The 13,868-nt window shown below is 40.4% G+C and overlaps 1 protein-coding gene and 1 long non-coding RNA gene across 4 annotated transcripts in view; one reads left to right on the forward strand and one right to left on the reverse strand.

The window, feature by feature from the left end:
* disc1 (DISC1 scaffold protein) overlaps positions 1 to 13,868 on the reverse strand; it is a 48,171-nt gene that overhangs the window by 31,637 nt on the left and 2,666 nt on the right. For all 3 annotated transcript variants that reach the window (XR_015088740.1, XM_086045603.1, XM_086045602.1), the window contains exons 2-7: positions 9,548 to 10,398; positions 7,922 to 7,991; positions 6,655 to 6,811; positions 5,661 to 5,745; positions 4,609 to 4,841; positions 1,911 to 1,965 (exon numbers count right to left, since the gene is read on the reverse strand). Coding sequence is in view for 2 of the 3 variants with exons in the window: in XM_086045603.1 (XP_085901729.1) it covers positions 1,911 to 1,965; positions 4,609 to 4,841; positions 5,661 to 5,745; positions 6,655 to 6,811; positions 7,922 to 7,991; positions 9,548 to 10,398 (1,451 nt within the window). In the remaining variant the exon portion in view is untranslated. The remainder of the gene's footprint in view (positions 1 to 1,910; positions 1,966 to 4,608; positions 4,842 to 5,660; positions 5,746 to 6,654; positions 6,812 to 7,921; positions 7,992 to 9,547; positions 10,399 to 13,868) is intronic.
* LOC147139683 (uncharacterized) lies at positions 13,023 to 13,801 on the forward strand. The gene is made up of 2 exons (XR_015088548.1): positions 13,023 to 13,205; positions 13,360 to 13,801. It is a non-coding gene; the product is annotated as an uncharacterized LOC147139683 (long non-coding RNA).

Here is a 13,868-nt window from a genome sequence, read left to right on the forward strand (position 1 = left end):
AAATTTAAAAGCGAAAGATGCTTTTTATGAACTTTTTAATGAATCATTCTTTAACATCAGGTGCACAAAAAACACATTTGAAACAGCAGTGCAATGGTGAATGTCTTTCTTTACTGGCAAACTTTTAAAAATGTCTTCTGCGGAGCCTTCGGAGCACCACTAACCATTTACTGACGTGTTTGTCAAGAACACAGAAACAACCAAATTGTCTTTATTGCCCTCCCCGCCTTTTGTACTACACAAATGTATACTGCCTCTGGTGTTTTCCACATTAAGCATTGAGATCAGTCAGTGGGAAAATCCTATGAGAGGCATACAAGGTCACTCTCAAAGTGAAACTGTGACTGCATCAGACTCGCCTGATGGCCATTAAGAAAGAATCGACTTGGTATTCATGACAGAATGAAACGAGGTAGCGCTCAAGAGAAATAATAGATTAACGATGGACGGGTAAATTCTGTTAGTAACAAAAGAACAGTTAGTTATGCATGACTTTTTCCCACTACTGCCGCACTTTAGTGAAATCTCCGATCTGCGGTCACCAATTCTCGTAAATAAATAACCAGTGAAGGGAGAGATGCTACTTCTGCTAAATGTCAGTTCACTATTTTGGAAAAAGTAGGTCTTTTTGTCCACTGGGTAAAACCATCATAATAAGATTATTTATACATTAATGCAATACATTTAGCAACCCTTCCAAATTGTACCCTTCATTGGGACTTAACTTATCATCTTCATCACCACCAGGATATCATATTACAATTTGAACCACGCTAATAATACCAGATTTGGTAGTGGTGGAGATCCAATTATTGACGAGCTCTTTTTACAACAGGCCCATGGGCTGGTCATTTGGTCCTGGGGGCCAACTGTTCCAAATAGACAGTATGACAACCCAAACATATATATATATATATATATATATATATATATATATATATATATATATATATATATATATATATATATATATATATATATATATATTTATATATATATATTTTTTTTTTTTTCCCCCACTTCTATCGACTGCAAATGACATCACAACTGCTCGGGGCTCAGGTAACGACCAATCACGAAAAAAAGTCAGCCGTGATTGGTGGTTACCTGAGCCCTGAGCAGTTGTGATGTAATTTTCAGTTGACAGAAGTGACAAAATGGCCGCCCCAGAGATGGCTAAAAACGGGTGGATTTTGCTGCTTAACTTATATTTCATATGAATCATATGTCCTTTTTTCAACTAGTGGGTTTGCATATAACATATAACAAAAAAATATGTTTGGGGGTTGACTTCCGCTTTAAGACATAGTATTTAAAGATGCAAAATCAGCCATCGCAATTGGTGTCAGGTTTGATGAATAGCATTGAGTGCGCTAAATTGATCTATTTGCATATACTCCTGTATTTCATGAGACTTAAAGATTGTATTTAGTGTCCAACTACCTCAACCATTGCATCCCTAAATGTGATAAGCATTTTTTCTTGTTTGTTACAGTATGTCAAACAAATCCAAAACGCAATGGACTCCCCCTTGGGCTGTGCTACACTCCCACAAACACATAGACAGACCAAACAACGGACACAAGTGATATAACTTTAGAGTGACGAAAAAGTTTCAGTACTCTTGACTTCTCGTTTTTGTCACAGAAAATATGTCACACAGATACATTGCATTATTTAAGAGGAGACCTTCAAAACAACATCTTTTGCTGATTGTGACCCTTCCACTACAACCGTGGAGAGTTCACTGCCTCATCAAATAGGAATAACCGCATGAATACAAACGCTGACATTTAGCATGCAGATTTATCGAGCTGAAACTGATGCACAGCACATCCTTTCAATTTCAACATGCCACTCATTGAAATTCATACACATTCACTCATTCCCCCCCAAAAGTAGTGCCTTACTTTGGCAGTAGCTTCCTTGATGGATAGATTCAATGCCTGCTCCTGTTCCTGGAGTCTACAAAAGGAAATAAAAATGTTAAAGCACAATCAAACGGGTAATTCATTGTTTTGTTTTTCCAACCACAAATGATTTCATCTTACATCTTCCCATCTGAAGGTTGAATAAAATCTTATCATTCAAGACAGTCGGTGTCTTTTCAAACTTTCTTAAGGTTGTAATAAAAGTTTGATTGCACTTTTTACCCAGCAGTGATCCCCTTAGAGTCTAGACACTAAAAAGGAGTTTTACACAAACCAAAGTGTTTGAGCATTGAAACAAACTCATCAAGCATGTGTAATGCATTTTAGTGACTCATTCTTTTGATTTCTATGGTGACAAACATGGTCTTTGTTGACTGACCTACTGAGTGTGAATCATTGAAAGATATTTCAATAAATGATGTCATTACTGAGCGTGACCATGCAAAAAAAAAGACCAAATAGCGAGGCCGCATTTTTTGGTTGTGAAAATAATTATTAAGTAGCTGACCAAATGTAGCATACAATCTCGAATAAAAGAGACAGTGGTCACATGGTTAAGAATTAGTGAACCAGTTAAAGAGTGTGTTAAAATGTGTCTTAACCACCAGTCTTATTTTCAAAAGAGCAAAGTGAATATCTTTCACCCAAAGAGAAAAAAAATCTTGATGGGCATGACCTGCCCTTTTTTTTTTCCATAAATGCAAAACTGCAACACAATCATCTTGCTGACCTGAATCACAGCACACCGAGATTTGCAGCTGAATGCCCAATCTGGGGTTGAAATTTCAATCAGTTCTGCGAATAAATGCATTCCTGCTGAGGTGAGAGTATGTCAGATATCAAATTATGCCAGTGATGGTGGGTCACGCCACCGGGAAGGTGATAAGTACAATTTCCATGTCTTTCTAACAAGTGGCGAGACACAAAGGCAGAGTGCTCACTGTGAGCTATTATCATTAGAGATGCAAAGTAATCATTTGCATTTGAGGCAAAACATTAACATTCAGAGCAGTTTAAAGCAGGTGTGAGAGAGGAGGGGCCCTGGGGAAGTAAGGAATAGTGTCACTATACATTCTATGGGCCCTATTTTGGTAGGCAGACGACCGTGTGCTCGGCGTAAAAACGGGCGCGTCTTCATTTTGGTGCCAGGGCAAGTCTCGTCTAGCTTTTTGGAACCATGATGCGCCGCAACGGTTGTTCCAGCGCATGGAGCTGCTCTCCCCACAGACGGACCTGATAATTTGGTAACAGAGTGTAAACTGTGCTTGTGAATGCATCTCCATTTTGGTGCCAAGGAAAGTCTAGTTTAGCATGTTTGTGAATTTGGTAGATGCACTATGCCTCACTGGGCGTTCCGGGTGACGCTGTTGCCATGCCCCTTGGCGCATCTCATAATTTGGTGACAAAAAGTAGACAACATTTTAGACTACTTAAAGGGGAAGTAAACCCAAACATATATTTTTTCAAGAATATGTTCTATGCAGGCCCATTGCTTGAAACAAGGCGTTCATGATTAACAGAGCTGAGCACGTGATCCTTTTTGGCCAGTCCGTCCTCCGCAACCCCTCCCCAACAACCATAACGACCGATCATGGCTCAGCCTCAGAAAACAGGTGAGCTGTGATTGGTCGTTTCCTGAGCCCTGAGTAATTGTGATGTCATTTTCAGTCGACAGAAGTAACAAAATGGCCGACACCTAACTAAAAACTGGTGCATTTTGCTGCTTAACTCATATTCTACAAACGCAATATTAATCAGAATGCCTTGTCTCAACCTTCATAGAACATATTGTGGGAAAAAAATATGTTTGAGTTGACTTCATCTTTAAAAGCAATCTAAATGGTTGCGCACGTGGTGTAATGCGATTTTGGTGTAGTTGATCGGGGCGCAAGCAGACAGATTCAGCACTTCACGGTCATGTGTGGTGGATGTCATCTAATTTATTCATAAATATGACAACAACGCGGGACAATCATTCTGAATCATCGTAGAAATCAATTCATTGGACTAACTCCCTGACATTAATTGGCAGATGCTCAAGGCATTGTGAGCAGGATGTCATGATGAAGCAGCCAAAGTTCTTGGAGATGTGCCGATTGATCATCCAGTTCACAATTTTTTTGACACCTGTCCTGGAAGTTATCTCACACACCACATAGATTGTGCAGGAGTACCTACACCAACAGTTCACTAACTAAATTCACTGCATTTTGTGTATTCGTGGTGAGTGTTGTCATTTAAATCTCTATGTACAACACAAAACCAGTTTTCCCCTTTACTTTTCACTTGTCTGTGCCGACATGCTATATTATGACTTACGGTATTAAAACAACCTGATTAAAAAAACAAAAACAGTTTCATGAATATTAGATGAATGTGCCAGGGAAGCAAAAATTCAAGCTTTGTACTGGCATACAAGTTACCAACTGAACATGCAAGGAACATATGTACTGTATATAGTTTGCTGAGCTGTCACTGCAGCTGACAGTTCTCTAGCACCTCCATCAGGTCGCTGAAAGTACTGCAGGAATTGTAACTGAGCAACTGTGAGAGGTGAGGGAAACAAACCGAGCTTCTGATATTTCATTGAAAGGACATAACTGTTCTTTAGCATTGGTTAAAATTTCAAATATCATCCACATCCCTAACATACCTATATGTTTACATTTAATCTAACCTGAGTTTTGAGGGAGGAGGAGAGACAGCGATCTGGATGCGGTTCTCAGACATCACAAGATCATGAAGTGTTCGGCTCATGTCTCTGAGCTGGGCCGAAGTGCAGCTCCTCAGCACGCAGCCCTCCAGCTCCTCAGCCTCCATCTGCTGCTCCTCTTGCTGGATCTGCTGGTCTAGACATCGACTGCGATCCTTAAGCTCCGCCAATCTCTGCTGCAGCTCCTCAATTTCCTCCTGCATTGAAATCATGTACAGAACTTTACCCAAGCACAGACATCTTTTGTTATAGATATTTTCAATGCTGATACAGTATTGCCGACCAATTGTGACAACAAGCGGTGTACAAAACATGTTTGATGAGACATCAATATACTCAATGTGACTTTGCTTTAAAAAGGCTCTGAACATTTGACGCAACAATTTGGCCAAGATATTGAGCGGCACTAGGGGTTAGCTGTTCTGCATCACAGTAAAGATTTGAACCTCAACTTCCTGTGTGAAGTTTGTATGATCTACCCATGATTGCGTTTGCCCAAGTTTCACTGGGATAGACTGCAGTTCATCATTCACATTCACAAACACACCTATGGACAATTTAAAGTGTTCAATTAACCTACCATGTATGTTCTTGCAATATTGGAGGAAACCTGAGTACCCGGATGAAACAATCCCTTTATATTTAACATCTTTTGAATAAGAATTGTGACTGACAGATTCCGCCACTACAACTTACACTCAGCTAACCAAAGCAGTGGTGAAATACCTAATTGATGGATCCAGACTAATTGCTTTCAGTTGATCGTTTTGTGCAAATTCTGAATGGAACGGGGAGAATGCATAAATGTCTGGGCCAAATCGAGCTTTACTTTTCCAAGCCGTACCACGCTGCGCTAAACTGTACTGCTTGGAGGAAATGGCTTTAGTCAGCGAGTCGGGATCAAAACATGAGGAGTATTGGTGTTAAAACATCAAACATGCAAATTGTGTAAATCAGCCATTCATCATAATCAAAACAGCTTTGACAGCCTGCGCTATTAAAAGAACCGAAATTACCTCTACTGTTCGTTTCTCTTGTATGAGATGATCTCGACGTCGTACTGAGTCAGACGGCTCTCCTGCATCGGATTCTGCTCCCGACCTGCTCAACAAAACAAAACACAGTCACCTCTGCAAGCTTTGATGGAAACAGAGAACCTGCTGTCTGAAGAAGCCCTCGAGGCCGTCTGTTTCTTTTCAAGTGTTTTTCTCAAACTCCTAGTCACTCGGGGGTGTACCTAAAAACAGGATGACCTCCATGCGAAGCTTTGACATTTTAGCATTAATGTGGCATGCAGTCATTTCTAAACAGCATCTCTAAAAGATAAGAGAAACGCGTAACTATTGTGTTTGAGCTTTAAGCTACATTTCAGGATGTATGCAGCAGAGTGGTTCTTCCTGTCACAAGAGTTATGTTGCACAACTCTATATCACTGCCTGGTTCGAACATCCTCGAGAACAGGGTAATAAAAACAGGATACATTTTGGACTATTTTTATTCGAAACCACGGAGTGCGGTTTACTGTGATGAACAACAACTGAATACATAACCCCGCACATGTGCATAAAAGAATAACACGGTTACAAAACCAGATCATTTTTGTGTTTACAAGAATAAAGTTGAGCTTGTACTTAAAGCATTGTTTTTTGCTGGTAAAAGGGTACGCATATCCTCTTTTTATTTGTGTTCCTACTCAGACACAGTAAATGATAAAAGACAATTTTTTGGTCTATTCTAGGAACTTGAACTTGGGAACTCTGCATGGAAATATTCAGGACTATACTTTTATATATTGTACATCCATGCTTTTGCTTATAGTCAAAAAACGAGTTATGGATTCAACATTCCCTGGAAACCTTCCCATGGATCATTTCTGTAGAATGGCCTGAAACCTACTGAAAAATGTCTGCAACAATTACAATTACATTGTGTAGACTGAAGTGACTAATAAGTGTTTTTCTTCACATATTAATATCCTCATCAGACTTAGAGTGTCCCTGGTTGGCTGACCTGTGATGAGTGCTGTCTGCCCTGTGGAGGGCGCTCTGCACCACCTCTGTGAGCCTCTGAAGGAACAGAGCCACACTCGGCTGTCTGGACGGTAAACCGAGCTTCAGACCTTCTCGCTCCTTGCACAGCTCCTCCAGCTTTTTCCCAAATCGCTCAGCTGAAAAGACACACACATGCCGATCTTAAGCTTCAACAGTATAGTCGTGCCAGAAGGTAAATGAGGACACCACGTGCAAGTATTCTTTTACCCAGCTTTGCTGGTATAGCAAGACTGCAGCCACCAGAGCTAAATCAATAACCTGATTATTTCCACACTGAGCAATTAACAAAAACGGATTATTTACCATCTACAAACACCAATTCTTCCAATCTGTCCAGCACCTAACCATTACACACTGACTTGAAACTAACATATTTGAAAATACAGTACTGTGCAAAAACTTTGGGTCAGCAATAATTTTCTTGTTTTAATGACCTTTTCCCCATCAATCATTGACATAGTTAAACTATGAATAGATATTGTTAGCAGACATGTACAAAAATATACCATACTATGGAGAGGACCAATGAAGAACGTATTGAACATTGGTGAGGGAAGATATACGCTCCACTGAGTACTAGTCGAGTTACAGTATACAGTACCTGTGTATGGCCTCCATTAGCACCGCAAACAGCAACATCAAATCTGGTTATATTGATGATGATGATGATGATGATGATGATGATGATGATGATGATGATGATAAAAATGTAACTACTGCCCCACAAGGACTCCTTATAATATATCCTACTGCCCTAATTCCCTTTTTTCAAAGGTTAAGTGAGTCAGTCTGTGTAACTCTTTTAGGTCCAGAGTCATTATGCTCTCAGGTTTTTTTTGTGTTTTTTGTTTGTTTTTTCCGTTTTTGAGGGGAGGTGGAGTTAGTGGTAATCAAATCGTGAAATTACTTAATTTACCAAAGAAGTCGCCATCCTTTCTTCCTCATCATTAATACGCACATCTAAATGTTTGGATCCAGAGTGAACACAATGTTCAGTCTGAATATTATTTATCCCTTTTAGACAGAACATGGCCCCGTTTTCCAGTGTTCTGACCTTCTTTCAGTTAATCTAATTATAGAACACACAATTACAGCAGAAAGAACAAATTGTGTACACAATTATAAAGACAAATAAACAAGATATTGTTTCATTCTGTCTTTTTAAAACCTCAGTCCTGCTACAGCTTGCCTTTGAAACTTGCCTAAGTATTGCCTGAAAAGTTCACCTGCATCATAGTCATCATCCACAATGGCTTTTTGCTGCAATCTCTGGAGCTTTAACACCATGGACTCGATCTGAGGAGGAAACGCAAAATCAAGAAGAAGAAAATTACCGAGCGGTCCAGCGGGCAATGCCCTTTCAACATTCAGCAAAGGGCTAAAAATGCTAAAAGGACAATGACCGACAGATCACAGTGACCTAATGAGGGTAAAGGGCTAAAAATGATAAAAGTATAATAGCCGACAGATCACAGTGACCTAATGAAGGGTAAAACTATTCAATCAATCGTTCAATATTAGAGATTCTCTCTCAAGAGATGGAAACATTTCACTGTGGACTACTTTTAGGATGATATGGTTTACTGTGTAAACTCCCTTTGCTCAGTGTTAAGTTGGAGTTCAGAACCATCGTGTCTCATGGTATGACTCATCTCTTCACATCCACAATCCAAAGTAGTTTTTCCGAAGTGTTATTGTTTATAATAATAATAATAATAATGATATGTGATAATTACAATGTTTATTTTACAGTATATAGTAGTATTAACATGGTAAAACCTTTAGAATGTATTACTGTAAGTGAGATTCATATTTTGGGAAATTTTGCTTTTTAACACATCTGTTTGTTTGTCTGTTTGTTCTTTTGTTTGTTTGTTTGTTTTATGTGAATCTGAACTATTAACAGCACTTAGCTCATCTTAGTTTAGCTTCGCATGACACAATAGAGTGACAATGACTAAACCCTTAAACTACAGAATTGTGTTTTGTTTTTGTATACTGTGTAAAATAGCTCGGGCACGGTGGATGACTGCTTAGCACGTACGCATCACAGTGCCGAGCTTCGTGGGTTCAAATCCGGCCCCGGCCTTCCTGTGTGGAGTTTGCATGTTCTCCCCGTGCCCGCGTGGGGTTTCTCCGTTTCCTCCCACATTTCAAAAACATGCATGGTAGGTTGATTGGACACTCTAAATTGCCCATAGGTGTGATTGTGAGTCTGAATGTTTGTTTGTCTCTGTGTGCCCTGCGATTGGCTGGCAACCAATTCAGGGTGTCCCCACCTACTGCCCATTGACAGCTGGGACAGGCTCCAGCACTCCCGCAACCCTTTGTGAGGATAAGCGGTATAGATAATGGATGGATGGATGTAAAATGGCTAATTTTCTTATTATGAACTTATGTCAATAATAATTAGAAGTGTTGGTTCATACAAACCAATTGGTGCACTTGTAGTTTTTGGGGCTTTGAACTATGCTATGCTAGTCTGTTGCTCACTCCAGCTAAAATTATAATTAACCCCTTCCCAAATAGCAATTTACCAATGTCACTGTCTTCAAAGTAATTTTACATTAAAGTCAACAGATAACATTTTTATAACAAGCCACAGTTTTGTGGCTTAATTTTAATTTAGGAATGTTTGCTATAGATATTGCATAGTAACATTAGCCTGCATAAGTACTTTTATTGTTGCAATAATTTGCTAGACTTTTTGGCATTAAAGATGCACCTTGGCATCTAGATATAGGCAATCCATTAAGTGTGGCACAAACAGGGCTGAGAGGGAATACCTTGCCTTATACACATTCACTACTACTATTGACTACAAACGTAAATATAAATGTATCTTCAATCACCTTAGTGTGTGTCCGGTTGTTTTGGAGACAATCTTGGAGCACGTGGTCATACTTCTTCACCAAATTGTCCCAGCCTTGGTCGGAAGCAGGTGTGGTGCTCTCGTATCCCGACGTGACTGAGGATGCAGAGGCGGTGTCTGAGTCAAGGGACAGTGAAGAGGTGATTTCTGAATCCAGACATTGGAAGTCGCTATCGGGCAGGTAAGACGACACCTCCCCGTTGCCCCACACTCGTTCCCCCCAAAAATGTCCACCTAATGCGGGTGTCTCCCTTTCTTCATGGCTGCTCAGGACAGAGTTGGATGTGACCTGGGTGGACGGTTTTGACCCAGGTTGATCAAGAAACAATAACGCTGGATTAATTTGAGAGAAGTGCAGTACTTCTGTGGCTTTAGGCTCTGGGTCATGTGCTGGTGCTGCAGGGGCAGTGAGAGTCCTCAGAGACTGTTGAATGAAACTGAAGCTGGAATTGAAAGACTCTTCCAGGGTAGTTGAATGAGAAACTATTGGACTACGGTTTAGCATGAGTTCACTGTTTTGTTGACTGGATTCACCACTGATGGCAGCGTCATTGGTTGATGGAAGAGAACCGTCATGGGCATTTTTGACAGGTTGTGCAATATTCATTGGAGACATTCTGACAGCAGATGATAGACTTATCCCTTCATTTTGATATCCACTTTTCCCATTCCTTATGCAAATTGTCCCATCTTCTCCTTCTCCCTCATCCTCCTCGTCTTCCGGATCGTCAGTAGTGCTTATTGGTCTGGATTGCTCCGCTCTCATGTAGCCAGGCCTCCTGTGGAGCCTCTTACGGCCGCCGCTGCCAGCTGTCCCTGAGGCTCTGCCACCTGTCGATACACAGATTAACCATTAAGCTGGACAACGCGGTCAAGAGGAAGATAGAGAGTGGCTCTGGAGACAACATCGAGGACACGCTATGCCAGGAACATGTGGCACCTAATACTCAAGAATGTGAATTCACATTATTGTTAAAACTAAATTGGGGATTTTATGGTCCATTATGGGGCCCTTAACTGCAGTAGTTCTTCATGTTTGAAAAAAGAAAACACAGAGCCAGATGTGTGAGAGTTCCCAGGGTTCTGTTCCAGCTGTTGGGAAATACCAAAAACATACAGTCATCTCCAGTTAAGCCACACCTATCCAGCAAGCTGAACTATTTGAATGTGTTTATTTTAAAGCAATACTACTGCAAAACAGAGGTTCTCACACGTTGATGGGAACACTTTTCCCTCTGTGCAGAACACAGTACACGTCAGTATATGGACACAATTACCGAGGTACACCTCTTAATTCTTGTAGTCATTACTATTGTAGTCTGGTGTGGAAGAATTTGATATGTAATCATTTGACTTAATGGCCCATTAAACACTTTTGGGATGAACTAGAACAGAGATTGTTACCTATAATCAAGATACAGTTTTGACTTCCATTTTCACCTCCTGTAAATGTAACAGCCAGGTGTCCCACTACTTTACCTATTACCTACCTATTGATCCGTGTGAATAACGCGATTACCGGTAAGACCTTACACCGCATCTCATGAAATGTGAAGGACAGCCCTGATCATAAAAGTCTGACAGAGGTAAGTTGAGCTTGAGTTCGTTGTTCAAGAAATATTGTGATGTATGGTTATATGACTACTGCTGCAACTATGGCCTATCTTACATATTATACAGATATCTTATGAACAAAATAAAGGCCATGTTTCCCATTTCATTCGTCAGTTGTACAAGTTCAAAAAGGGTTAGCAGAACCATCATGTTCATGAACGCCAACAAGTTGTTTTAAACAGTTTTAGGCCAATTTTTGAAAACACGTGTATTTTCCTGTCTCCAGGGTCAAAACGTTGTCACACACAATGCAATTTCAAATAAATCTCCAGTCAAATCTCAGCTTTAAATGACAAAAACCTATATTTGCGTATGGACCAGGGATGGGCAACTGGCAGCCTGTGGGCCGACTACATTCTGAGTGGCCCGGTGATTAATTTCAAATAATTTGTTTTATTTATCTATTTATTTATAACCCCCCCCCAAATTATTTTTAAAAAATGCTGATAAACATTCAACATGTGTTTTCCACGAAAAACGGTGGGATATGGGGAAAGAAATCCTGGAAAAACGGGGAAATACAAAATATGAAAAGGGAAGAAATTGCAAATCTGTGGGTGCCAAAGTGCAAATATGCAGTATTCAACTGTAGCTTCAAGATATAATATTAACAATCACCATTTGACACACACCTCTGAGTTACGCTTACACTGGGTCTTATACTGCCCTACACTACAACCTGAGTAAGCCTAATCATTTGTTGCCAATTTGGAATGATATGCATAACAAACAGAGTACCTCATATTAACATTTTGAGTAAGTTGATTTTCTCTTCTCTCTTTTATAAATGCATTGAAAAATGTATTATCAAAAATGAAATATATTAAGACCACATATTTTGGACATATGCACATATTTTGTCCATATTTAAAATAGCATTTTTACTATACATCCGGTTAGGAAGTGTGTGGCCCTATGTGCCCCACCCAGTAGCACTGATGAAAAATTGGGTTCCCCTCCAGCATTTAAGTTGCCCATCCCTACCATGGAAAAAAGGCCAAAATGTCAACTGATCAGATGGAAAAGATCATCGTATGTGTAATCATGGCCATCTACTGAAAGAAGAGCACGATGATGAATAGTGGCTTGTCCTGACACCTGCTCCACATGATTATACATGTTATGTGTAGGATTCAGCGACAGACACAAGCTTAAATGATGAGAATCAACGGGCTCTTTGTGTGCAGCTGCACTGCTCTCTTTTATTTCGGACTTCTCTACCCAGTGCCCACTCTCACACATTCTAAAGACACGGAGGGACACACTGACACAGACTTTTGTGCTGGACACAGAAGGGGCATTCTGTCATTGCAAAACCCTGCTTGAAAACTCCACTACAATGTATTTCTAAAACAGAATATCAATTTAAAGCGACATATGGCATTTATATTTGTGGAATTATAATGGCAAGTTACTATGGCCATTATAGGACAACCGCTGCACAACCCCATGGCCCCCCCAACCACGATGAGGTCACTACTCAACCATGCCCATGTGACTGTTGGGAGAATGGGCAACAGGAAGGAGCACTTAGGGGAGAGTTCGGCTATGGCACTGAAATAGGAGCACAAGTAAAAGGGTTTGTTCCCATTGTCCTCTCTGTCCACCGGGACCTCAAAGTAAAGCTCAGGTTACTGCGTCTTTGTAAACGTGGCCACTGTTCCATAACCACTTGCGCAATTCCACACTTAGTTCTCAAGTACAACTAGCCACCATCTGTCGTGACATTATATACATCGCTGTATGTAGTCAAAAACAGAACCACAAAAGAGCCAGTGTACTAAAAGGGGAAGGGCCTTTGATCGCTGCATCATAGACATACTTCGATTACACAAAGAAGGTTCTTCCCAGTAAAGGGAAGGAAATGCCTCAGGGCCTCTTGTGTGTTGTACGTCTTTGCTAAAGCCTTTCGGAGTTATGGCATTCACTGCTTCCTGACAGGATTTGAGCTAAAACTGTCCGCCCGGAATCCTGACAGAAAAGTGAAAAAGGAAGACACCCGTGACTTCTACATAAGCAGAAGTGTAAGTGATTGCAGGCCCAGAACAAAATGTGACCAAAATACTTGTTGATCACTGTGTTTAAGACAAATGGGGCCTGATTATTTACCTTTGGAGATAAAAGAGGCCCACTTTGCAGGCCTCAAGTTAAACACTGTGTCCCATTGGTTGTTTAAAGTGTTTAATCCAAAGAGGGGAGGAATGCAGAGGATCTCGTAAAAACACAAGTCGTTTAAGGAACACGCTCAGCAAGACACACATCAGCAGATCAGCAAATCCACATGTCAGCAGGCTCCTGAGAAGCAGTGTGCCTCTGCAGATGTGCAACAACCCCACACCACTTGTGACCCCGATGCACACTGTCTGTCCGACTTGTCTTACGATCGTGGCGTGTGATGAAGCATAACTCCAAAATCAGCTCCCCACTTCCTGTATGGTCACATGAGGATCACAATCTATCTGATTTTGAGCAATGGGCGGACAATGCACACAAGCAAACAAACAAACATATTTTCTATTTGCTCTTGTACTAAAGTTGACATGCCATTCTCATGGACATAAGGTTGAAAGGTTTGATTTAACAACAAAATAATCAAGCAAAATAAAGTGGTTCAATCACATTGTACTGTATGACTTATTTACTTATTACTTTTATGTGAATAAAGGAGTTAAATATTTCTATTCAAA

This window comes from Filicampus tigris, chromosome 11 (assembly GCF_054856515.1).
Source record: "Filicampus tigris isolate MCC_2025a chromosome 11, RoL_Ftig_1.0, whole genome shotgun sequence".
Lineage (NCBI taxonomy): Eukaryota > Metazoa > Chordata > Actinopteri > Syngnathiformes > Syngnathidae > Filicampus > Filicampus tigris.